The sequence below is a fragment of the Carex rostrata genome, chromosome 12, assembly GCF_964058835.1.
Source record: "Carex rostrata chromosome 12, lpCarRost1.2, whole genome shotgun sequence".
NCBI lineage: Eukaryota > Viridiplantae > Streptophyta > Magnoliopsida > Poales > Cyperaceae > Carex > Carex rostrata.
The window spans coordinates 3,181,422-3,206,150 of NC_135929.1; the positions used below are offsets into that span (position 1 = coordinate 3,181,422).

Genomic DNA, 24,729 nt, shown 5'->3' on the forward strand with positions numbered 1-24,729 from the left:
CCCCAAACACATATTAATATGGAGAACAAGATGAACAGTTCGGAACGACCATTAGGATTTTGAAAAGTCGAAATCCAAGACGTTGCATAGAGGGGCTCTATGCTATGCATAGCATGCTAGCATATTCCTATGCATAGCATGCTAGCAATTTCCTATAAATTTATAACATATTTATAAATTTAGTTTCTACTCACATGTTGCATTCACAAATCCAACTATCCATATGTTCGCCTCTACCAGTTATTCTCCAAAAAAAACTTTCTATTTGTCTTTTTTTAAACCAATCCTAAATACCTTGTTGCAGCCCCGAAAATGAACTGTCTAAAAAAGAATTCTTGGTGACGCGACAGGCCGACAGCGCAGCGTTACTAGTGTCTAGGCATGTCTTTGTCCTACTTAATTTCACGCAATGGAAATTCAATGAAAAAAAAGGCGGCATAGAAAGCTCTTAACCATTTATCATTAATTTATGGCTAAAAACAAATACATGGACCATGGAGCAGGAAATTTTATAGAGCAATCAAGCGTCCACCATTGACTGCACAGGCACATGTGCTATATAAAACCATGTAGTGGTTAACTCTGCTTCTCCATGACACACCCACACACACAGAGATGGTTGCTAATTCTGCTCATGCGGTGCCGAACCAAGAGAGAGATGATGAGATTTCTTTAACAAAACCTCTCATCTCACAAGAAAACTACAAGCATAATGAGGTGAACCAATTATACCGAAACACAAAGGATTTGGAAGGGCAGCTTCCCCCTTGCACAAATGGTGCTTCCTTTGCCAGAACTTGTCTCAATCTCACCAATGCTGTCTCTGGTACCTCTTCTTCTTCTTCTTCTTCTTCTTCTTCTTCTTCTTCTTCTTCTTCTTCTTCTTTTTGGACTAATTTCGAGACCGAGATTGTCCTTTCTTAATGAACTGGAGAAAGATCAAAGCGCCGCTTCAATAAGTTTATTGATTTCAATGGAATTGAATCCAAAACATTTTATTGATAGAAATCTATGTTACTAATTATGCTTGAAGGATATCATTGGCATATATATTTTGGGTCTACTATATTCAGCTACACTAATTGAATATACGCTATTAATCCAGTTTTTTTTTTCAAGATGCTTTTTAATGGTTCAACAATGTCAACTATCACTATTCTATTTGTACCTTGATAATTGTTTTTCTCATCATCCAATGGGTTCATGCAGCGTACATCCTCTCATATATTTTATACTTAAGTTTGTATTTATCGTTTTGAAAACAATATCACATTAATTTCGTCCACATCTTGAGTATAAATAAATTAGCTTGGAGGCCCACAAACAGAGACAATATTATGTTCAGCTTTCACAGTTCAAAGCCTTCTTAGCTAGCAAAATAACAACTGGCAAAGCTTCTTTTCTTTTCTTTAATTCAGTTTGAAAGAGCAAACAATGAATTATAAAAAAAAGAACAAAAACAAGCTCAACATTTCTCCATTGTAGTTAGGGGAGTGCTATATATTTTCAAAGCACTAATTCTACTATTCAGTGATAAAAAATTTACATCTTAATATCTAACTTGTCCTTTCTTAATTAAAGAAGCTGACAAAAAAAAAGTAATTGCAACCAGAGACAATTCGGTGCAATGAAAGCAATTTTTTTTAAAGGTTAGTGACTTTAATGTCCACTAGCAATTTGATTGATAAAAAAAATTAAAAAAAAAACTTATTTACAACGAGTCAAGTGACTTTAATTTCTAAATCTACTCCTTTATTTTCACAAAATCTTTTAAATTACTCAAAATTACTCTAATTGCTCTTAATCACCCTCTAAATTCTTAAATCTACTTTTTAACTAGAACTACTCGTCTAATCCTATTTATATACTCTCATAATCACTCTAATATCTTAATCTTCATCTTGTCCCACGACTGGATTCGCTATTTCGACCGCCGTCATACTCCGACGATACTGTGCTCTCAGCTTCGGCTCTACTCGGTTCCTCCTTTATATCTCATTCTCCTCTCCGGTCAAAGAAGTAGAGCCGAGCGAGAGAGAAAGGAGATCATAATATGTCAGAGATGAGATCTACAAGAAGTAAAAAGGACGAACAAATGGAGAGTGTGAGTTGGAGAGGTGGGGAAGGGGGGTGGCTCTAGAGTTTGGCGCTCTTCTTTTCTCTTTTTCCAATGAAAGCAAATTATAAATAGGCAGTCATATCATAAGACTGGGTGGTTTAGTGCATCGAACACTAGTGGAAAAACTGAAATCAGGATCGGCTGTATGAACTAACCGATACTAATACCTATCTGGATCGGTTTTATCAATAAAACCGATACTAAAAGCTAATGAAAACACAACACATGAACTAATTGGATCGGTTCCTAGTTAAGAACCGATCCAGATAGTATCTGGATCCGATCCAGATACTATCTAGATCGGTTCCTATATAAGAACCGATCCTGATACTTTTTTTTTCAAAGATGGTTCTGCAAAAAAAATAAAAATAATAATAATAATAGTATCAGGATCGGTTGTTTATAAACAACCGTTCCTGATACTTTTTTTTTTTTGCAGAACCAACTTTGAAAAAAAAAAATGGTATCAGGAATGGTTGTTTATAAACAACTGTTCCTGATACTATTTTTTTTTTTTTTTTTTGCAGAACCAACTTTGAAAAAAAAAAAAAATAGTATCAGGATCAGTTGTTTATAAACAACCGTTCCAGATAGTCCATTTTAGGTTTTTATTTTTCCGCGCTCATCCCTTCTCTCCTTGCGTCTCTCCATTATTCAAAATTACAACTCTCTCAACTCCTTGTCTCCTCTAGCCGCAAGTCTCCTCCTCTCCCTCCGTCTTGCCGTCTCCTCTCAGTCCGATCGGCTCAATAAAAAGAGTGCTCAACGCAAGTGTGCTCGGCGCAATAAATCCACTCACTCGCTCGGTGCTCGGTGCTTGGTGCTCGGCCCTCTCCTCTCAGTCCGCTCGCCTCTCAGTTTAGGTAAATTTGCTAGATTAGTTTTGCTAGTTTAAGTAATTTCAAATTATCAAATCAATTCAATTCGGTTTCAAATCAATTCGGTTTCATTTAAATCAATTCGGTTTCATTTAAATCAATTCGGCTAGTTTAGTTTTGGATTGAAATTACATGAGATGGTATTCTGTTTTATCAAATCAATCCGGTTTCAATTCTTTGGGTACCATAAATCCTAAAAGAATAATATTGCAATTTTGCAGAACCAACAAAAAAAAAAGTATCAGGATCGGTTGTTAATAAACAACCGATCCTGATACTTTTTTTTTTTTTTTTTTTTTTTGCACAACCAACTTTGAAAAAAAAAATAGTATCAGGATCGGTTTTTTATAAAAAACCGATCCTGATAGTTACTATAACTATCAGGATCGGTTGTTTAAACAACCGATCCTGATAGTTTCTATTTGGATCGGTTATTTAACCGATCCAGATTATTGTAGTATCAGTATCGCCTTCATCAGGATCGGTTGTATTCCGATACTAATATGCGTATATAACCGATCCTGATTCCATATTTTCCACTAGTGGAACCAAATCGTTTTCTTAAAAGAAATTCAATGATTATTTTAGAAGAAAAAACAATTGCAATGAGCTTATCAGGTATCTTTCTTCATTTTTAAGGTTCTCATCAGACTTGAGCTACCATTATTTTCTTCAATTACGCATTAAAAAAAATGTAAATTCATCGGATTATAGAAATTAGTTGAAAATAATTCTGAACTAGAACAAGTAGTGTGCTTTCTTAGCGTCTCCAAATCTGAGTTATATATTTTAAGCTAAGGTTACATATATATGCTAGGTGATCAAACTTAATTTTTATAATGATTGACCTATTATTATATGAGTATATCTTGCAATTTTAAATCAGAATTAGGTGACCTAAATTTTGTAATTTTCAGAGATATTTTATTAGCACTTAGAACACATGATAGCGTATACGATAAAAATTAATAGATTATATGATCAAAATAACTAAATTAGAATTCCTACTACAACATAATAAGGAGGACTATATAGTGAGGTCACAGAAAATCGCTTTTCTCATTTTCATATATAGAATTAAAAAGGACCAGCAAACATATCAAATGCATTAAATTGATTTGGGTAATGGGTACAGTAGTGCGCATTTGTAGTTAATTTCTTTATTAAGAGCGTTATTTAATTTAAAGAAAAGAAAAGTATTTAAGATGCAAGATAATCAAATTAGTGTGTTTAAACTTTAAAATAGCATTGTTAAATGTTGACTATATAATTGGACAAAATATATAGAGATTGATATAATTGGAACAATATGTCTACAATAGCTTGACCATAAATAATTGCACAAACTAAATAGAGATAAGACGATTCAACTGCTGCTGCAAATCTTTTTCTTCCTAAATAGCCATTGGATAAAATTAGCAGCTTCTCTCTCTCTCTTTAAAACTAATTAGGCCTTTTTTATAATGTCCGTCGTGGCGAGAAAGAGAGAGATGGATACAGACATGACACCGGTCGAATCTGTCGTGTCAATTGAGGAGGGAGATGACGGGTTATTCTTGACAAGACCCCTTCTCTCAAAAGAAAAAAACCAATATTTTGCACTAGAAAAATGTGATAGTTCTAGCCATCTAGAAAAGCAAATTCCCTTTAACAATGGTGCTTCATTTTCTCAGGCCTGTATCAATCTCATCAATGCCGTCTCAGGTTGATTTTACATAATCTTTGTGATTAAATGATTTTCGGTTATCCAGCTTCCTGTCCTGAACCCTTTGGTGGATGCTAAATTTATAAATAAATAACACAATTTGATAACTTCTGGTTTTTTTTTTTTCTTTTTTTTCTTTTTTGAAATCCATAGTTGTGGCTAGCTGGTTTTCAATTATTTATTACTTAAATGGTACCCTAGATCGAAAATTCCAACCCCATTGGAGCAAAATATGGACCGAGGAGAGATCAAGATGATCAAGTAATATTTCAACTCTAATGTCTTCTCAAAAACAAATGGAAAGGAAAAGCTGAAAATTTAAGAATTACATCATCTGATATCCTGAGCAAGACAGCAGAGTTGCGGATAGTTTGATAAAAATTAGGCATTTTTGTACTGTGAAACTTTATAATTTATTAATTTACCCCAGTAAATTCTAGTCAAGCAATGGAAATCAAACAGTTCCTACTTGTTTAGACTTTAAAAATCATTAATATTGAGCAGTCACTACCAAGTTTCTCAAAAGAAAAAGAAAAAAAACAATTGAGTATTGCTTTTGATTGACCTCCATGTTTTCACTACTTTAATTTGTTGTACTTCTGATAATAATTTGGTCTTTTTTTGTTTTGATTCTAGGCATCGGTGTCCTCTCAATGCCTTATGCTCTCTCACAAGGAGGATGGCTAAGCCTCGCAATCTTCCTATTAGTTGGAATATTATGTTACTACACAGGAATCCTGATCCAACGCTGCATGCGTGCCGATCCATCCATTAATAGCTATCCAGACATAGGCCGCTATGCCTTTGGCCCCATTGGTCAGAATATTATTGCTGCCTTCATGTACATTGAACTATACCTGGTTGCAATTAGTTTTCTTATCCTAGAAGGAGATAACTTAGACAAGCTATTTCCCGGCACAAGAATCGAGTTCTCTTTCGTAAAGTTGGAAGGGAAGAAATTGTTCATACTACTTGCTGCAGGCATAATTTTACCGACTACTTGGCTTAGAGACATGGCAGTGCTCGCGTATGTGTCGGCTATTGGATTAGTGGCATCAGTTGTGTTGACAGGTTCACTGATTTGGGCGTGTATAGCTGACACAGGATTTCAACATGCCAAAGGAGACATGTTCAATCTACAAGGTTTACCAACCGCTCTCGGGTTGTATTTCGTGTGTTTCGCTGGCCATGCTGTTTTCCCGACCATCTATTCTTCAATGAGGAACAAGAACCAATTCTCTAAGGTCAATAATTAACATTTTGCTGATCTCAGTTTCTTATATATGCCATCCTTTCTAAATTTAGTAATTAACTTCCTTTATCGCTTCCGAGACTAACTAGACTATTTGAAAAATTCAGGTATTGCTCATCTCAACAATTTTATGCACTCTAAATTATGGCCTCACAGCAGTACTTGGCTACCTAATATATGGAAATGAAGTTCAATCTCAAGTGACATTAAACCTTCCCTCGGAAAAGATCTACACAAAAATCGCAATCTACACAACATTAATCAATCCGCTTGCGAAATATGCACTTCTGATTGCTCCAATCACTTGCGCCATCGAAGAAAGAATTTCTCTTGTTGTTAAAAGGTCTACAAGCTTCGTCATAAGAACCGTAGTTCTTTTAAGCACAGTTGTACTAGCATCAAGTATTCCGTTTTTTGGCTATCTAATGTCATTTATAGGATCATTTCTCAGCGTAATGGCAACTGTTTTGTTCCCATGTGTGTGTTATCTAAAAATTTATAGGACTTTCAGGGTTGTTAGTTTCGAGTTAGTGGCAATTTTATTTATTTTGATTATTGGCATTTTAGTTGCCGTTATTGGAACATATACATCTTTGCAACAGATTATTAGTAGTTTGTAGATTATTAGATGTACATACCTTCCCGGTTAACGGAAATAAAAAGTTTTGAAGTTTACTTGCATTCTGTATTTGTGTATTAATTGTTTCTATTTGTAACAATATTTTTTTTTTCTTTGTTTTTGTTTCTTTGGCTTTTCTCTTTTTGCTTACATTGCATTTGAACTCTTTTGGCTTCTCTTTTCTCTTTTTGTTTCTTTGGCTTTTCTTTGTTTTTGAACTCTTAGATGAAATGTCATCTAACTAAGCTTCTAGAAAAGTATATGATATATACAATGCTTAAATTTCCAGCCGTAGATAGATCTATATAGAATTCTGAATTTACATTCATATCCTAACCATCTCATGTTTGCATCAAATAGCCCCAAGGAATTGTCACCAAAAAAATAGTCATGCATAACTGTAGATTTTGTTAGTCTAATATGTATGGAATTCACTTTAATTACTAATCGGAAACATCATATTTATGTAATTTGTTTTAAATGCATTACTGCAGGATTTGTTAACATAAAAGTTGATATATCCTTTTAAAATTGCTCTAGTAGAAGTTTGTGTTTGTTTAAAATATTAATTATTTGGAGCATAACTGTCAGATTTCCTGATTTATTCCCCTGAAATGTGTTCAGAATTCAACGACAGGCCTAAATGCATATAGTTTACATTAACGGCACTACATTATATTTTGTTTGCGTAGAAAATTTTCCTATAAAACTGCTCTGATATTCCGAGCTGCTTTACTGGAAAGCGAACCAAACATCAACTGGTGCTTTAATTACCAGAGAAATATTCAAAAGATACAAGAACTCTCCCGAAAATAAAAAATGGGGTACAAACCGAAATTCAAAGATAACTGGGGACGTTGTTGAGTCGGAAAAGGAAAAAATTAATGACCGAATGAATTACTGTTGAGAATTGAGAGGATAATGGGGTCAGATCATTGCCTCAGAGTCATATAAGTGATTTTTAAAATTTTCATGTAAGTTAGATAGTTTGACTATTTTTGAGATAGAGAAATATTTTTACGTGTAGAAATAATTTCGCCTTCAGTTTCTTAGTCAATAAAAATACACTATTTCAGTTTGTAGCGGGATATAAAGATATGAATACTACACAAATTTAAATTTTTATAGGATTTAATATTATCAGAATATTTTTTTTCTGAGTAACAATAGGGATCAGTCCCTATTTTATATTATATCAGAATAATTTGTACAATGTTTATATTTAATTTTGTATAAATTACATTGTTAGACGAGCCCAAAACGGACTTAATTTCTCCCAATGATAGTTTATAAAATCTCTCTGAAATAAATTAAGGGAGAATTCATTTTTAATTTGTTTTTTCTAATAGAATATGCGGGGCCGCTTTCTTCCATATGATTAAGATTGTGATTCCCGGTTCACCGATTTTTTTTTCATTTAAATTATTGCATAGATGCTGTCATTTTGACTTAGAATTGGACAACAAATAATGTACCCCAAACACAATTTGAGATCAATATGCCAAACAAAATGCCTTTCTAAATAAATTTTGCAAAGATTATCAAATCAAGGGGCTCTTACTCAAAATAATAATAATAAATCAAGCGGCAGCATTTTGGACCGTAGTATACACTAAATCAAATTAGAGCTATTGAGAATTCAGATCAAGTGAAAAAAATATTTAGCTCGGCTGAAAATATGTTATCTTGTACCGCAAAAATACTCATTCTAGTATTAGACAACATAAACTTTTGAAAAGATATTCCATAATGTGAGTAAAATTAGAGTGTTTCTAAGTTCACCAAGTCTCTTCGTGAACTCAACTCTAAAATCTATTTGAGCATAAGATTATTATGACCTCATTTTTGATATTTAATTTCTACTTCTATCACGCCAATTCTGATTATTCTGGAGATACGCAAGCTCTTATACAGCCTCTTGGGCTTTTTTGCGATAAATAGGCCACTATTACAAGATATATTGGGCATGATATCTTTTGCGAATCATTTTTGTGATTAGGATTTTATCCGTGTTGGGTTCTTGCAAACTGGTTTTGACTCGGCCCAAAATAATGCTTTACCAGTAACTGTGACAATATATATAATGAGGAGGGTTCAAATGCTCCATGTTTTTGTGCCTTCATCGTGCTTCCATCTCTCTTTATCATTTTCAAAGTTCAAACAGTCGATCCGAACCGCTCAACCTAACCTCCATACTAAAATATGTTTGGAGACCAAATTTTATATTTTTAGAAATGTTTTTACTATTTTTTTAGATAGGTACAAAATCAGTAAATCTGAACCATCTAAAAACAGTATTTTTGTATCTATCTAAAAAAATAGTAAAAAAATTTCTAAAAATATAAAATTTGGTCTCCAAACATATTTTAGTATGGAGGTTTGGTTGAACGGTTCGAATCGACTGTTTGAACTTTAAAAATGATGAAGAGAGATGGAGGCACAAAAACATAGAGACATTTGAACTCTCCTCATATATAATACAGCACATAATCGCTACTAAGCCCCCGAATAAACACACAACTACAGCAGAACAGGTTCTGCTGGCTCACATGCAAAGCACATGAAGAAAAGTCTGTACGTATGAGCATTTCTTATCCGTGCCAACATAGTAAATCAAGAGAAAAACCACCAATCTAGAGAGAAAAAGATCAGATGCAAAGACTCCGGTGTATTAGATATTTCATTAGTTTTGTTAATTGCTCGGAATTTTATATAACTGCACAAAATATAATTAAAAATAAATAAACAATGGTATTTACTGGAAAAATCTTCTTCTTTCTTTCTTTCTACAACTTCCTCCTATTTTCTTGTCAACAACACAATTTCCTTAGAATTTGTGAGCTTTCTATATATAATTTGACAAAAAAAAATACAAAAATTCCTATAAGAATTAATCCTAGCCATTGAAATATCGGCTTATTGTTAGCATCACTAGTCAGATCATCAATTCATCATGTCGGTTTCATTGACTTTTGTGTTTACCACAAAGCTAGGAAATGCCATGGTTATCTCCCTGAAAAATTCAATGTCGGAACATTAATTACAATATTTTAAGACAAACAAGGACTAATCATTTTAGAGATAAAGTAATCCAAAATAAATCCTAGATAAGCAATTAGGCATCAAATAACAAAGGAAAGATGACCAAAGAGATGGTATAACATACTTGAGGTATGGTAAAGTCATATTTTTTAGTAGGTAAGGGCTTTTCTTGGCAAATTCAATCCATTCTTCTTTGTCTATTTTTCCATCTCCTTTCAAATCTACACCTGAAAATGTCTAGAGAAGGACAAATGACACAAGTTATTAAATTTCATTCAGCTGTTTTTGGATGGTCTAGAAAATGTCTAGAGATTCAACAGCTTCTGTCTAGACATTCTACGACAAATGTCTAGATAAGAACAATGACACAAGTTATTACAACAATTGATTTTGGATGGGTAGAATATTGAACAGCTGTTTTTAGATGGTCCAGAAAATGTCTTGAGAAGAACAAATGACACAACTTACCACAATAACAATTGATTCAAGTATGTCATCCGTAAGCTTCAGACCCAAGTCGTCTAGAAGAGCTATCAACATTTTCTTCAGCTGTTTGGAATAATGATGAAACACAACCAAATTTTAGCATTTTGTTTATACCAAATTGAGGAAATGCAAACAAAATGTATATTTACCTCATCCTGTTCAATGAATCCGGTGCAATTCAAGTCATATAGCTTAAATGCATCTGCAAGGTTAAGATTAAATAAAGTTATTAACTAATTAGTCCAACAACCAAATCTTCTTGTGTGTGTGCACATGTTTGTGTGAAAATTTCATGTTTTCATGCCTAGAAGTCTAAAATCACCAACAAATCTAAAAAAATTAAAAGTGTTTATACTGGTGCTGAATTTAGTAAAGTTGGAGGTATATACTTGAAATTTTGTCTTCTTCAGAGGCATTCGGATGAAAAACGCTAAGCGACCGCACAAATTGGCCAAACCCAATAACACCTTTCTTTTCTTCATCAAATAAATCAAATAACTACAAAACGTAATGTATTGGTACATGTCAATTGGTACTGCATGCACTAAACTCTACAAACTAGAGCAAAAAGAAAAATTATATCTCACTCTGTCAGCAAAGAGGTTATGCTTGCCGCTTCTAAGCAGAGCACGCTGGAAATCTATCTACAGAAGTAACACAACAACAAATTCAAGCAAATTATGTAAGTTTGAGTCAAAAAATATAATGATAGATTAAGAAAACATAAAATGCATCTCAACAATTATCAAAAAAAGAGAAAAAAAGAAAGAAAGAAAGAAAGCAGTGGTACCTTATGAATAAGTCCATCATTGATGATTGAATGGTTCAATTTTTTGAATAGCTCATACAATGCTTCAACTTCATTTGAAGTAACTGTCAATTATGGATTTTCCAGTAAAAAACACATGAATCTTAGTTTATTTTCTTTATAAATTCAAATTTTCCTTCTCTCAATATTATCAACTGAAAGCCGACAAGAAAAGTTTTAAATCAGCTGCAACTACATAGAGCTGTCACTTATTTCACCAGCTTAATATCAAAGCGCACTGGATTTTTGTAAAGAGGTAGCTTCCAATGAAAACCATTTAAGATCTCTAAATATTTTGTTTGTGTGTGTGCACATGAGAGAGAAAGAAAGAGATTTACATACAGTTTGTTTCAGAAGCGAGAGTTCTAGGATCAAAATCAGGTTTAGGTGTGACCATCTTTGTGCACAAACAACCCATATTCACTATCAACACTTGCAAAGTTTTAATAACCTAAAAATTAAGAAAAAATAAACAAAGGGAAAATTGGTTCCAATCGAATTTATAATTGGGGTAAAGATTGAAGGACTGAATGCAGATTGACCAAAAACAATAGATTTTAAATTCCTCTACTTATTTCCTTCCGAAGTAAAGTGAATGCCAAGTGATTGGCCAGCAAACTGACTTTTCAGCTGGTACATAGCATACTGGTGACTGGTATGGTTAGGTACATTCAACCTCTTTATTGGCATGAATTTTTTTTGGGTATTTTTCACTCATAATTTTGATTTAACTTGGAATAATACTAGTCTTGTTACAATAATCTTGTGCGAGAATATACAAGGTACCAGTATAAATTACCAACTATATTGTACGCCTTTTCCAAGAACCAGAATTACGAATTATATGCATGTGTAAATACATGCCGAGAGATACAAACACAGAGGGAGGGAGGGAGGGAGGGGGAGAGAGAGAGTTCTAGCAATAAAACTGAGTTACATAAAGAAATTGTAAATACATAGTTCTCTAGGGGGGGAATCAGAAAAATCACCTTAGCTTCTGTAGAGAGCTGGAGAAGAAGAACAAAGCAAGAAAGCACGAGAACCCATTAAGGCGGGGCTGCTCTCCTCTTAAATAAGGTTCCTTAAACATCCCTATGGGCTATGGTCGTATCCCTATGGGCTATGTCCTCTGGTTTCCATTTCAAATTTGATTCCCGTCTCCGGACCAATTCACCTACATTTCTCTCCAATGGTCGTTGGTCTTCCTAAATTTCTGTTTTGGCGCTCATGCTGTCATGCATGATTTTTCTTCCAAACAACTAAACACGCGTCATTAGGCATACATCATATATCTCCATTCTTATATTAAGCACGTGGATGTTCTAATTCGTTAACGGCTGTGTTTAAAAGATAAAATTTCAGATTTATTATCGGACCTTCAATCAAATAATCTATCTTTTTCTAATTCTATGCATATTTTTAATGTTTTTTTATGTGTAGAAGTTCAAATTTAGTTAGACACATACTCGCTACATACAAATTGTATTATCTTTCTGATTGATTATGATTTATTTTCATTTTACAATTTAAGAGAAGTTTCAATTGATTGATAAATGATAATTGATTGGTCATGTCTTCATTTATCTTTATATCATTTAAATAATGTTATTTGTCATTTAATATATCATTTTGTATGAGATTCTTTTAATGTTATTTGTTATCTAATATTTTTTTGTATGAGATTCTTTTATGAAAATATGTCAAAAAAATTAAATATATATATATATATATAGAGAGAGAGAGAGAGAGAGTGTGTAATATGCATTTCAAAATTCAAAAAATCTTATTGGCAGCTACTGCCAATATTTCAAAAAAATTCAAAAAATCAATCTGAACCGTTCATCTTGTTCTCCATATTAATATGTGCTTGGAGATCAAATTTTATATTTTTCTGAATTTTTTTTACTATTTATTAAGCCACTTTGAAAATTATTGATCTAACAGTGGCTGCTGATTTTACTGTTTTGTTAAGCCACTTTGAAAATTTGGTCTCCAAGCACATATTATTTAAGGAACATCATTTACATGTAGATATCAATTAATATGTCATTTAAGGAATGTTATTTGTTACTTAGTCTTTTTTTTTATAAAAATATGTCACTTTGTATGAATTATTTTTTTATTTTTTTATAATATGTTTATGTTGTAACGTACGGACACAATACTAGTGTATTATTAGGGACGGAATTAAAATTAAAATTGGAGTCTTAAAAATGAAAATAAAGAAGTTAATAGTAACAATTATAACCAAAAAAAAAAATATAGGGAGGTTAGTTTTCCTTGCCCTCGAGATCTGTATCCTCTGTAGTACTATACAGTGAGGTCCACAATTTTACCACTCAGATTTACTCTCAGTCGGATCAAATTCAATTTGGTGCCTATTTAAATTGTAGGGGTCCTCTTTAAGATTAGTACCAGATTAAAAAAAGGTTCAAATCCACTACCTATACGAAACAACATCTCTGTAGTACTCAAGAGAATACAAATCCTTGCACTCTACTCTTCATCGTGTGTTTTATAAATGTATCCGATCGACACGATTGATACGATATCAATACTCATGATTCAAAATAAAAATAAATAAATAAATGGTGTAGCATGCATGTCATGAATGTCGTATACATTAGTGTCTATACTACTGCTACATATGATGCAAATGTTCAAAAATTTGAATGAATACAGTAAATTTGAAGGCGAACATACGATTACATTTTGTTAGGCATGATTTTAGTCTCGCAATTTTTGCCCAGGAACAAATCAAAATATACATTCTGAATATAAACTACAAGAAAAATATATGCTCATGAACAATGATGATATCCGATGCGCATGCATATATAATTCTAACAACATAATTCGACGGTTATTGTTTATTCGTGGGAGTTCTCTATTTAATTTGAAATATTTGCCATCATAGATGATAGCTAACTAATATTTTTTTTATTTAAGGAAATTCATTAAAAATAATATATGAATATGGATGGATTCTCTAGGAATTTCGATCTCACAAGAACCAAATTAATAGTACGGTTCCTTTAGAAACAAAATGGGAGTAGTGAGGATTCTTTATGACAGTACCTGTGGGTGAAGTGGTACATCAAATTAATCAAAAAAAAAAAAAGTGGTACATCAAAGGAACCGAAAATAATTTCAGAAGTATCTGGAGAAAACGAATCAATGATTTGATTTATTCTATATCATCGAAATGTCACCAGCATCCATCCAATTTTCTATATTACTTTAATTAACTTCTACAAATAAAAAATTATGGTTAACTAATCTATCGGTACATATTTGATTTAATAATTGAGAGGATTCATATGCCTCTATTTTGAGAACTACAATAACTTTAAATTTAAAATTTAAATGTCAAAATAAAATAGTTAAATATGATTTATATCATTTTCTCTATGCACACACATAAAAGATGATAATATTTCGATTTTATTTTGATTAGTATCAAGAGCTTGAAAAGATACACCAATGTAGATAAATTCTAAACATTGATATTTCAACTTATTGATTCATATAAAATCAAAATTGAAAACTGATAATTTTTTATGTGTATATAAAAAAAATTAAAAAGTGAAAGTGTGATGGAGATAAAAAAAAAAATTGAGGATTTTGAAACCTTCTCGATTATTAAATCAAATATGTACTAACTGATTAGTTAACCATAATTTTATTATTTAAATGAGGAATATAAAGAAAAATAAATTCGGTGGAGGTGAAAAATGAAAATAAAAATCGAAGTAGTGTGCAAGGACTGATGGAGAATAAGAGGCAGACAACACCTTAGAGATTTTGTTGTCTAAAATGGAATATTAATTATATTTAATCTATTTTTAGTATTTTTAACAGATCGAGTCAGAATGATCCGATTCAGATCAAGGATAGTCAAATTCCTGACCTGTATCAAATCGAATCAAATCAAATCGGATGGAATTAAATCTGATACGTATCAAAATAAGGTCAAAATATTAATTATCCAATCCAAATTTCCATTAATGCCTCTAGCCGAGGTTCATATTTTGGAATTCAAATCTGCTTCTTTTTTTTTAGAAAAAGAGCACCCTCCTATTCTTCAATCTGAACCGTTTAAAATTGATCAAACGGCTTCAATTACTTGTTTTTTTCTTTTATATTAATATAATATATTAAAACGAATCAGATATAATTGAAACCATTTGATCGCTTTTAGACGGTTCGAATTAAAGAATAAGAGAGTGCTCTTTTTTTCAAGAAAATCAGCAGATTTGGATTTCATTTTTTGAACCATTTTTGGTACTATTTGAGCTATCATTTTTCTCACCTCCTTCCCGGAAAAAAGCATTAACCGATGGGATATTCTCTTGGTCCTAGAAAAAGAGGTCAGATGGAATATATCAGCATCAAAACCTACTCTTTCTGATTTTATATTCTTATTTTTGCAACGTGTGTTTTTGTTGTTCTCCTTTGACCCAGTCAATCAAAAAGAAAACCAATAACATTCCGCTCACGTTTTCTTGACATTACTCGTTTTGATCGTGAGACTTAGTGCTATATCAGTTAGACCATAATAAATCGTCTCTCATTTATTACCGGTGTTGTAAATTGCGGTAGCATATATTTATGCAGTGATTTTTCGCATATAAAATCTCATGCAGTCAAGTTTATATAGTTTTGAATATATGAACATATATACAGTTCATGCGGACTTGAAACAAGTCTAAAATTTATTTTGCGTCGGAGGATATTAGAATCTATAATATTTATAATATGATAAAGAGCAAAAACTATTAGACTAAAGTCACTAAACAAGTCTTTAGATATAAATTAGTGTTTTCTTCGAATGACTAAAGTTTTTTGTTGTATTACCGAAAATTATGGGTTCTCTCACACATCTATAGGGTGTCATTTGTCAAGTTGATCTAACTCGAATTAAGTGAGTCTTAATTTGAGTAACTTGTTCTGATACCACTTTGTTATACTAGTTGCACCACTAATTGCTCTAAAAAACTGAAAATAAATGCGATTAAAAGTAAATATATGAGTTTAGAAAAATTTGACACGCGGGATAATAACGGAGTTCGGCAAAACAAAGGCCTACGTCTCCGGGGCGTCGCAACCTCTTCTAGGTGCGCCTTTCTATACCCAACGAGAAAGGTTTACAACTTGTGAATCCATGAGCCCTTACAACCAAGGAAAGTCACACGGCCAACTAGAGATGAGAGCCGGCGAGCCCTTACAACCAAGGGAAGTCACACGGATAACTTAAGAAGAGAACGAAGTCTCTAAATCAATGTTCGCAAGAGAAACACTCAAAAACTCACTCTAACCTAATCTAACTCAAGATTAGTGAAGTGGATTTGAGGTTATTTGAGAGATATTGAATTTCTAAGCTCTCACAACAATGAAGGAACTCAAGCCCACAAAAAATAGGTTTTTGCAATGTTAGAGGTGGCTGGGTTCAAGTGGGGAAGAGACCCCACAGCTCTATTAATAAAGACAGCTCCAGAAAGAGCAATTTGACTTAAAACGTTACAACGTTTTAGTTCAAAATACAATTTAGGATTTTAAATTTTCTGTGAGCTCAGAAAAACATTACCAACGATTGTAAAATGTTATGTAACGTTTTGCACTGTAAAAACTTGATCAAAATTAAGAATTTTTGAAGTTTGGAAATTAATTAAAACGTTACAGCTTTTTTCACAAACGTTATAACTTTTTAAAACGTTATAGCCATAACTTTTTAAAACGTTACAACAACATTTTTGATTTCTTTGACTTTGATCGAGTTGTTTCACAGCGTTTTCTTAAGGTATAATCGTTATAACGTTTTACAAACGTTACCAACATTTTTATCCTATTGAAACAACATCAAAAATACTTTACCAACTTCAAAATATTACAAATTAAATTCTTGATAAATATATTCATGATTTCTTCAGTTCAAGCATTCTACATTGCAATTCCAATTCGGCTTGAACCTACAGAATTCTAAAATAGACAAAAAAGATTATTGCTAGAACAACAAACACTCCAATTGAATGTGTTTGAAGCACTCTAGTAGTGTCTCTAGATGGCAAGATAATATGGCATTTACAACCCCAAAACTACTCTCCAATTGAACGTGTTGTGCACTTTTGTTGTGTCTCTACTTGGTAAGATAAAAGGACGTTTACAACCCCAATACAACTCTCCAATTGAAGGTATTTGGAGCACACTAGCAGTGTCTCTAGATGCCAAGATAATAGTGCATTTAGAACCCTAACAAAACACTCCAATTGAAGGTGTTTGGAGCACTCTACTAGTGCCTCTATATAGCTAGATAATAGGGCATTTACAATCCTAATACAACACTCCAATTGCAGGCGTTTGGAACACTCTAGTAGTGTCTCCATATGGTAAGATAACAGGGCATTTACAACCAGAATACAATACTCCAATTGAATGTGTTTGGAGCACTCTAGTAGTGTCTCCAACCATAATAAAACACTTCAATTGAAGATGTTTGGAGCACCCTAGTAGTGACTCGATATAGCAGGATAACAGGGAATTTACACCCCTAACAAAAACACTCCAATTGAAGATGTTTAGAGCACTCTTGTAGCAGCTCTGTATGGCAAGATAATATGGCATTTACAACCCAAATACAACACTCCAATTGAAGGTGTTTGGAGCACTCCAGTAGTGTCTCCAGATGGAAAGATAATAAGGCATTTACACACATAATACAACACTCCAATTGAATGTGTTTGGAGCTCTCTAGTAGTACTCCATATGGCAATATAATAAGGCATTTTTTCAACCCTAATACAACACTCCAATTGAAGGTGTTTGGAACACTCTAGTAGTGTCTCCATATGGCAAGCTCATAGGTCATTTACACCCCTAATACAACACTCTAATTGAATGTGTTTCGAGCACTCTACTAATGACTCTATATAGAAAGATAATATGGCATTTACAACCCCAATACAACATTCATATTGAACAAGTTTGGAGAACTCTCGTTGTGTCTCTTGATGCCAAGAAAATAAGGCATTTACAGCTCTAATACAACTCTCCAATTGAAGGTGTTTGGAGCACTATAGTAGTGTCTCTAGATGCCAAGATAATAGGGCATCTAGAACCCTAATAAAACACTCTAATTGAAGGCGTTTGGAGCACTCTAGTAGTGCCTCTATATAGCTAGATAATAAGGCATTTACAACCGTAATAAAATACTCCAATTGAAGGTATTTGGAGCACTCTAGTAGTGTCTTCAGATGGCTAGATAATAGGGCATTTACATCCCCAATACAACACTCCAATTGAAGGTGTTTGGAGGACTCTAGTCGTGCCTCTATATGGCAAGATAATACGGCATTTACAACCCTAATACAACACTCCAATTGAAGGTGATTGGAGCACTCTAGTTGTGTCTCTATATGGCAAGATAAAAGGGCGTTTACTACCCTAATACAACACTCCAATTGAGGGTGTTTGGAGCACTCTAGTAATGTCTCCATATGACAAGTTAATAGGGCATTTACAACACTAATAAAACACTCCAATTGAAGTTGTTTGGAGCATTCTTGTAGTGTCTCCATATGGAAAAAAATGGGGCATTTACACGCATAATACAGCACTCCAATTGAATGTGTTTGGAGCTCTCTAGTAGTGTCTATATAGAAAGATAATAGGGCATTTACATTCCTAATGATAAGCCAAAATTGTATCTATTTAAACCTAGGGTTAGGTATGTAAATTAAGCCAAGTTTTGGTTAAATTAGTTTAAATTAGGTTTAATTAGGTTAGAAATGTCCAAAAGTTTAAGTTACTGCCCTAGTTATGTTTGTTTTACAGGTAATCAAGTGTTTGGACCTTAACGAAGCAAAACGGGTGAGTTAGCACGAAGAAATGAGCTTCTGCCAACATTTATTGCGGCCTGAAATGGAGTTATTGCGGCCCGCAACCAAACAAGTCAGAGCCTCTTCATTACAGCACAGTTATTGCGGCCCGCAACGCACTGTAGCAGTCAGCCAAAAATAGAGTCTGAACTTAAAACGGCCATAACTTTTGACTCGTAACTCCGATTTAGGCTTGTGACCACTTTTTGGAAAGCTAACGAGAAGATCTACAACCTGAGAATATAAATGGAATATATTGCGACCCGCAAGGACTTTTGTTGCGGCCCGCAAGGACCTCTTCAGAATTTTTCTGCGCAGTCTGTTAACTGCTACAGTACATTGCGGCCCGCAATTAGGTCGGTTCAGAGTCCGAATTTGCTATTTTTGGTTGGTTATTTCTAGGTTTTAGAGGGGGCTATAAATAGGAACCTGTAGAACAGATTGGGGGACATTTTTTAGGCAGAATTTCTAGGGTTTTAACAAGGAAAAGCAAGGAAAAGCTAGAAGAGAGAAGAAGGAGGAAGAGATCATTGATCAATCGGTTTTATTTGTTTTCTTTCTTTCGGAACTCTTCTATTTTTCTTTGATTTGATTTGTATCTTAGCCATGACAGACTAAGGACTCTTCTAGGGTAGATTAGGGTTGTACTTGAAACTTTTGTTATGATTTAGTTGGTTTTATTTTATATATTCTTGTTCTTTATTATGATCTATTCTTTATTTTAATTGATTGTGAGGACTTAATCGAAATCACATGAAACCCTAGGATTTGGTATTTGCAATTGAGAAATTGAATATTAGGTCCAGACCATAAGGAATAGGGTATTTGATAGGCTAAGTACCGAGAGGTGACGCTTGTCTTATACGGGCTTTACCTAATAGTTTAGAGAATTGTGCCAAGTACCGAGAGGTGAAAGATAGTTTTCTAGATTTATTGGGACAGTAAGAACTTAATGACTTTAGATTAGGGTAGCCAAGTACCGAGAGGTGACGTTTATTCTAATTTAAAGATGGTATTAATATAGAGATATCCCTTTGTACCTACAACACCCAACTGTGCCTTCATAACTAAAAGAACAAATTTAATAAACCAATTAGTCATAACACTAGTGGATAGGAACCCTAATTTCTCATACTTGTTAAAAACTCAGATTTTGCTATAAGACTTTAGTTAATTCATTTTAATCGAAACCAAACCAACCTTTGAACAAACAAAAACCTTTTTTACTTTCTTTTACTAAATTAAATTGTTAGGTTAGAGTTAATATTCCGACTTGTCCCTGTGGAGACGATCCCTAAGTACTCCTCGATAAGGTTGTACACTTGCAACCAAATTGAGTGCAATTTAGGATTTATTACTTGCATTGCATAATTCACATCAAGTTTTTGGCGCCGTTGCCGGGGACAACGGTGAATTTTAGATCAAACCTGAGTAATTTAGTTAGTAATTGTTTTTAATTTTCTTTTGTTTTCTTCCCCTCTCATTTTAGGTTGAAATCTGGTAGAGGAACCTCCAACCCCGAACGTCACAGATTTGGTTGAGTGGTTTTCTAAGCGAGGGTCAACCCATCTCTTCTACGAGAGGAGAAACAAACACCCAACAAGGGGACCTTTCTTGCACTTAAATCCACGTCGGTTAGACATGTCGACCGGAAATGAAGATATTCGTTTGGAGAACCTCCAAAGAGAACGGGATCAGATGGCCCATGAACTTCAACTCTTGCGTGCAGCCGCCGTTGATAGACAAAACAATGAAGCCGCTGATGCCAACCGCCCTTTGAGAGACTTTACGGCACCTAGGGCTGAGGAAATCCACCTTGGGTACACGGCACCTACTATCAATGCTGAGGAATACCAAATTCCACCTGCATGGGTTAGCATGGTGCAGCGTAATCTTTTCCATGGTCTGCCTCATGAAGATGCCACACAACACTTAGCCAACTTTGAAGAAATCTGCAGTACAATCAAGGTACAAACTGTTTCTCCTGATGATCTTAAAGTGATGGCTTTCACTTTTTCTCTTGCAGACAAGGCTAAAGGTTGGATAAGGGGACAACGGCCCGAGAACCTGAACACTTGGCCTAAAGTGGCGAATGTTTTCCTCAACAAGTTCTTTCCACCATCCAAAACAAACTCCTTGCGCCATCAAATCCACAATTTCCGACAGAAAGGAGATGAAACCATGAGTGAGGCGTGGGAGAGGTTTCAAGAACTGCAGAGGTGTTGTCCACATCATGGTATAGAAGGGTGGAATTTATTGTAAATTTTCTACAACAGCCTCATGCCACACGACAAAGGTATGTTGGATGCAGCCGCTGGAGGTAGTCTCATGAACAAAGGGGCTGTGGACGGATACAAGTTGGTGGATGACATGGCTCTCAATCAAAGCCAATTGCACAACCCTAGGGAGACACCGGTGATCTTGCAGCGGGGGATGAAGGAGGTGAATTCGAATCAAAACTTGGCTGCAGAAATTGCCGCCTTGAACCGCAAAATTGATCAAATGAGCGTAAATTCGGTAAACAATTCTTCTTCTCTCCCTTGTTCAATTTGTGGTGACACTGATCATCTAGCAATTAACTGTGGTATAGGTCATGGGGGTAGTATTGAGGAGGTTAATGCAATTAACCAAGGCAATTTCAAACCAAATAACAATCCTTATTCCAATACTTACAACCCCGGTTGGAGAAATCACCCAAACTTTGCGTGGAGACAAAATGACCAAAATACCCAAGGTAACTCAAACTTTAATAGACCAAATCAAGGTTATGGTAACCAAGGGTATAGTTCTAATGCACAACCAAAATCCAATCTTGAATTGATGATGGAAGCATTCATGATAAGTCAGAACCAAAAGTTTGATGAATTGACCAAAAAGGTAGACATGTTGGCAACCCAAAACAAAATGCTTGAAAATCAAGTTGCACAACAAGCCACCCAATTCTCTCACCAACCGGGCACCCTTCCACCAAAACCTGAGAACAATCCCAGGGATGTCAAGGTAGTCAGGCACATGCTTCGCAGCGGTACGCAGTACGAGGATCCACCCATGCCAAAGGATGACTATGTGCAGCCGCAGGGTGAAGAGACACGAAGCAGTGATGAGCACATCTCCACACATGAGGATTCTGCCTCAAAGGAAGCTACACCAATTGCACCAAGCGACCCTGCCATACAAGCAAATACATCTCAAGATGAGCCGCCAAAGGTAAGTGCACAGGTACCTCTCTATATCCCTCCTCACAAATATGCACATTTTCCTGGTAGACTTAAGAATGAGAAGACCGACAAACAATTTGCCAAATTCCTTGAATTGATGAAACAATTGCATGTGAACCTACCATTGACTGAGGTAATGACCCAAATGCCGGTTTACACCAAATTTTTCAAGGACATTCTTTCAAATAGGCGTAAGCTTGAGGAAGTACAAATGGTATCCTTAGACACAAACTGTAGTGCCATGGTGATGAATGAATTGCCCAAAAAGTTGGATGATCCGGGTAAATTTTCCATACCATGTTCTATTGGGAATGTCCAATTTAAACGTGCACTCTGTGATCTAGGGGCTAGTGTAAGTCTTATGCCCAAGTCGGTCTATGATAGGTTAGGTGTAGGGGAACTTAAGCCAACCAGAATATCTCTCCAATTGGCAGACCAATCGGTTAAGTTACCCCTAGGAGTGGTAGAGGACTTGCCAATTCAAATTGGTAAATTCTTTGTTCCAATAGATTTTGTTGTGGTTGACATGGATGAGGACACTCATACACCACTTCTGTTAGGTAGACCATTTCTCAATACAGCAAAAGTTGTGATTTATGTTCATGATGGGATTATAACAATGAACATTGGTGAAGAAAAACTGACATTTGATATCAAAAGATCCATGAGATACCCATCTAACGATCAAAGTGTTTTTAGTGTTGATATTCTTGACAGGTTAATAGATGAAGAGCTCATAAACAACTGGGAGAAGGGTTCCGTTGAGTATTTGATGGATCAGGAGTGCGAAAAAGCCGAAAAATTGAATTCTGCAGACCTCATTGCGGCCCGCAATGACACTCATTGCGGTCCGCAGCACCTTCAGAACGAACTGCAGAAACCAGAATCCATTGCGGCCCGCAATGAATCTATTGCGGCCCGCAATGAATCTATTGCGGCCCGCAATGAACCCTTCCCAGATGATTTACTCCCTATTCTGAGCCCAGTTTTCCAAGTATCAACCGCTGAGATCCTTCCAAACCATGCCGAAACCTCGGAGGATGCATCCAAGGTGGAACATAAGCCATTGATACCTCGGAGGATGCAAAAGAAGTCGATGGAAACATATGAAACCGACAAATCTCGAGGAAATCGACATAAAACGGAGCAATGGGGAGGCCGCCCTCCTGATCCTCCACACAAGAATTGAGGCTACGCGCACCACCACCACCTTCCGCCAATAGAGTAGTCCATGTTTCTCCCTATTTACTTTTGTTTATTTTTACGCATTGGGGACAATGTTTAATTTAAGCTTGGGGGATGGGAAGAAATTGTATCTTTGCATGCATGTTTTTCAAAATTTTTAGGATTTATAACCTTGTTTTTTACTTGACCATGAATAGGATTTGTGATTTTAAACTTGAATGATTGAAATTGCAAATTTGTCAAGACGTTTTACGAGGTTATGAAAAATAGAGTCTTGCATAATTGGACTTAATTGTTTGAAAATGCATAAAGTATAAAATCATGTTTAATTTTTTGTTTTAAAAAGTTGGCAAAAATAAAACCCTTGAAATTTTAACGAGTTTTTAGGAATACCTTGGAATAATTTGAAATAACCACATAATTTGGCGAAAAACTTTGTGGAAATAAAGGTTTATGAAATTGGAAATTTAGGGATTTAAATTTATTTTTTTGAAAATGCAACTTGTTTGTGAAAAACGAATTTAGAAAGATCGGGATATCCATAGGTATGATTTAATGCCTAAGGATGTGTGTATTCATGATATTTTGTAAAAATGTTGAAAAATTGTGTAAAATTGAAAATTTTTAGAAAAGAAAGACTTCGTTTGCTTATGTTACGGCGACATGACGTACTTATAGCAATGAGTCATAGACACTTTGCTCCGCTAGTTTGCCCGATAAAGTGACCGGGTTTGCACTAACCATGTAGGTTCGTGTCATGGAAGGGTTGAACCAAGAGCATGCGAATGCACTTTTGAATTAAAACGGTTGGATATGGATTAGCTACCTATAACTAGCCGGTTTTGTTCTAAGGATAAAGATTTATAGTGTCAACAAAAGAAAAATAAAATTTTGCATATATCAACACACGAAGTCCGCGATTTTCTAACCTAAGTTTGATTCAAGCTTGGGGGATTTTTAAAAAGAATTTTCGCAAATAGGAATGCATTTTTTGTAACAAATTTAGATATCCGAAGTTTACAAATTCTAAATCTTTAGGGAAATAAAAGTTAGAGTAATTAAATTGTGGGGTGAAGCATGATTAGCCAAGGGTTGCACTTTAAATTTGTACAAAATTTACGTTGAGATTTTTAAATTTTGGCAAGATCATACAAATTTTTCGATTGAAAAACATACTTGATATAGGGTTAAATTAGAGTTCCAAGTTTAGATGTTGCTTGAGGGCAAGCAATGCTCAAGCTTGGGGGAATTTGATAAGCCAAAATTGTATATATTTAAACCTAGGGTTAGGTATGTAAATTAAGCCAAGTTTTGGTTAAATTAGGTTTAATTAGGTTAGAAATGTCCAAAAGTTCAAGTTATTGCCCTAGTTATGTTTGTTTTACAGGTAATCAAGTGTTTGGACCTTAACAAAGCAAAACGGGTGAGTTAGCACGAAGAAATGAGCTTCTGCCAACATTTATTGCGGCCCGAAATGGAGTTATTACGGCCCGCAACCAAACAAGTCAGAGCCTCTTCATTACAGCACAGTTATTGCGGCCCG

General features: G+C 34.5%; 3 protein-coding genes and 1 non-coding gene across 4 annotated transcripts; 2 read left to right on the forward strand and 2 right to left on the reverse strand.

Annotated features, from left to right (window-relative positions):
• Window positions 1-454: 454 nt before the first annotated feature.
• LOC144563330 (amino acid transporter AVT1I-like) lies at window positions 455-6,627 on the forward strand. The gene is made up of 3 exons (XM_078312797.1): window positions 455-826; window positions 5,339-5,946; window positions 6,062-6,627. Exons 1-3 carry the CDS (start codon window positions 616-618, stop codon window positions 6,572-6,574), a joined length of 1,332 nt encoding a protein of 443 aa, XP_078168923.1. The 5' UTR covers window positions 455-615; the 3' UTR covers window positions 6,575-6,627.
• A 2,700-nt stretch (window positions 6,628-9,327) lies between these two features.
• LOC144563288 (calcineurin B-like protein 5) lies at window positions 9,328-12,050 on the reverse strand. The gene is made up of 9 exons (XM_078312738.1): window positions 11,899-12,050; window positions 11,252-11,360; window positions 10,892-10,974; window positions 10,689-10,745; window positions 10,491-10,599; window positions 10,251-10,303; window positions 10,084-10,164; window positions 9,740-9,852; window positions 9,328-9,586 (listed from the first exon to the last, which is right to left on the reverse strand). The coding sequence occupies exons 2-9, from the start codon at window positions 11,325-11,327 to the stop codon at window positions 9,517-9,519; spliced, it is 642 nt and encodes a 213-aa protein (XP_078168864.1). The 5' UTR covers window positions 11,328-11,360; window positions 11,899-12,050; the 3' UTR covers window positions 9,328-9,516.
• Window positions 12,051-20,912: 8,862 nt separating this feature from the next.
• Window positions 20,913-21,023, reverse strand: LOC144563736 (small nucleolar RNA R71). The gene has a single exon (XR_013514405.1). It is a non-coding gene; the product is annotated as a small nucleolar RNA R71 (small nucleolar RNA).
• A 40-nt stretch (window positions 21,024-21,063) lies between these two features.
• On the forward strand, window positions 21,064-23,190 carry LOC144563001 (uncharacterized). Its single transcript, XM_078312374.1, has 3 exons — window positions 21,064-21,517; window positions 21,704-22,849; window positions 22,988-23,190. Exons 1-3 carry the CDS (start codon window positions 21,064-21,066, stop codon window positions 23,188-23,190), a joined length of 1,803 nt encoding a protein of 600 aa, XP_078168500.1.
• Window positions 23,191-24,729: the final 1,539 nt, after the last annotated feature.

Coding starts and splice junctions, on each gene's coding strand:
- LOC144563330 (XM_078312797.1), top strand. CDS start 616: ATGGTTGCTAATTCTGCTCATGCGGTGCCGAACCAAGAGAGAGATGAT. Junction 827..5,338: donor TCTCACCAATGCTGTCTCTG/GTACCTCTTCTT, acceptor TTTTGATTCTAG/GCATCGGTGTCCTCTCAATG. Junction 5,947..6,061: donor ACAAGAACCAATTCTCTAAG/GTCAATAATTAA, acceptor TGAAAAATTCAG/GTATTGCTCATCTCAACAAT.
- LOC144563001 (XM_078312374.1), top strand. CDS start 21,064: ATGCCACACGACAAAGGTATGTTGGATGCAGCCGCTGGAGGTAGTCTC. Junction 21,518..21,703: donor AAATGACCAAAATACCCAAG/GTAACTCAAACT, acceptor TTGAAAATCAAG/TTGCACAACAAGCCACCCAA. Junction 22,850..22,987: donor CCGCAATGACACTCATTGCG/GTCCGCAGCACC, acceptor TTCTGAGCCCAG/TTTTCCAAGTATCAACCGCT.
- LOC144563288 (XM_078312738.1), bottom strand. CDS start 11,327: ATGGGTTGTTTGTGCACAAAGATGGTCACACCTAAACCTGATTTTGAT. Junction 10,746..10,891: donor ATGATGGACTTATTCATAAG/GTACCACTGCTT, acceptor TTACTTCTGTAG/ATAGATTTCCAGCGTGCTCT. Junction 10,600..10,688: donor ATAACCTCTTTGCTGACAGA/GTGAGATATAAT, acceptor TACGTTTTGTAG/TTATTTGATTTATTTGATGA.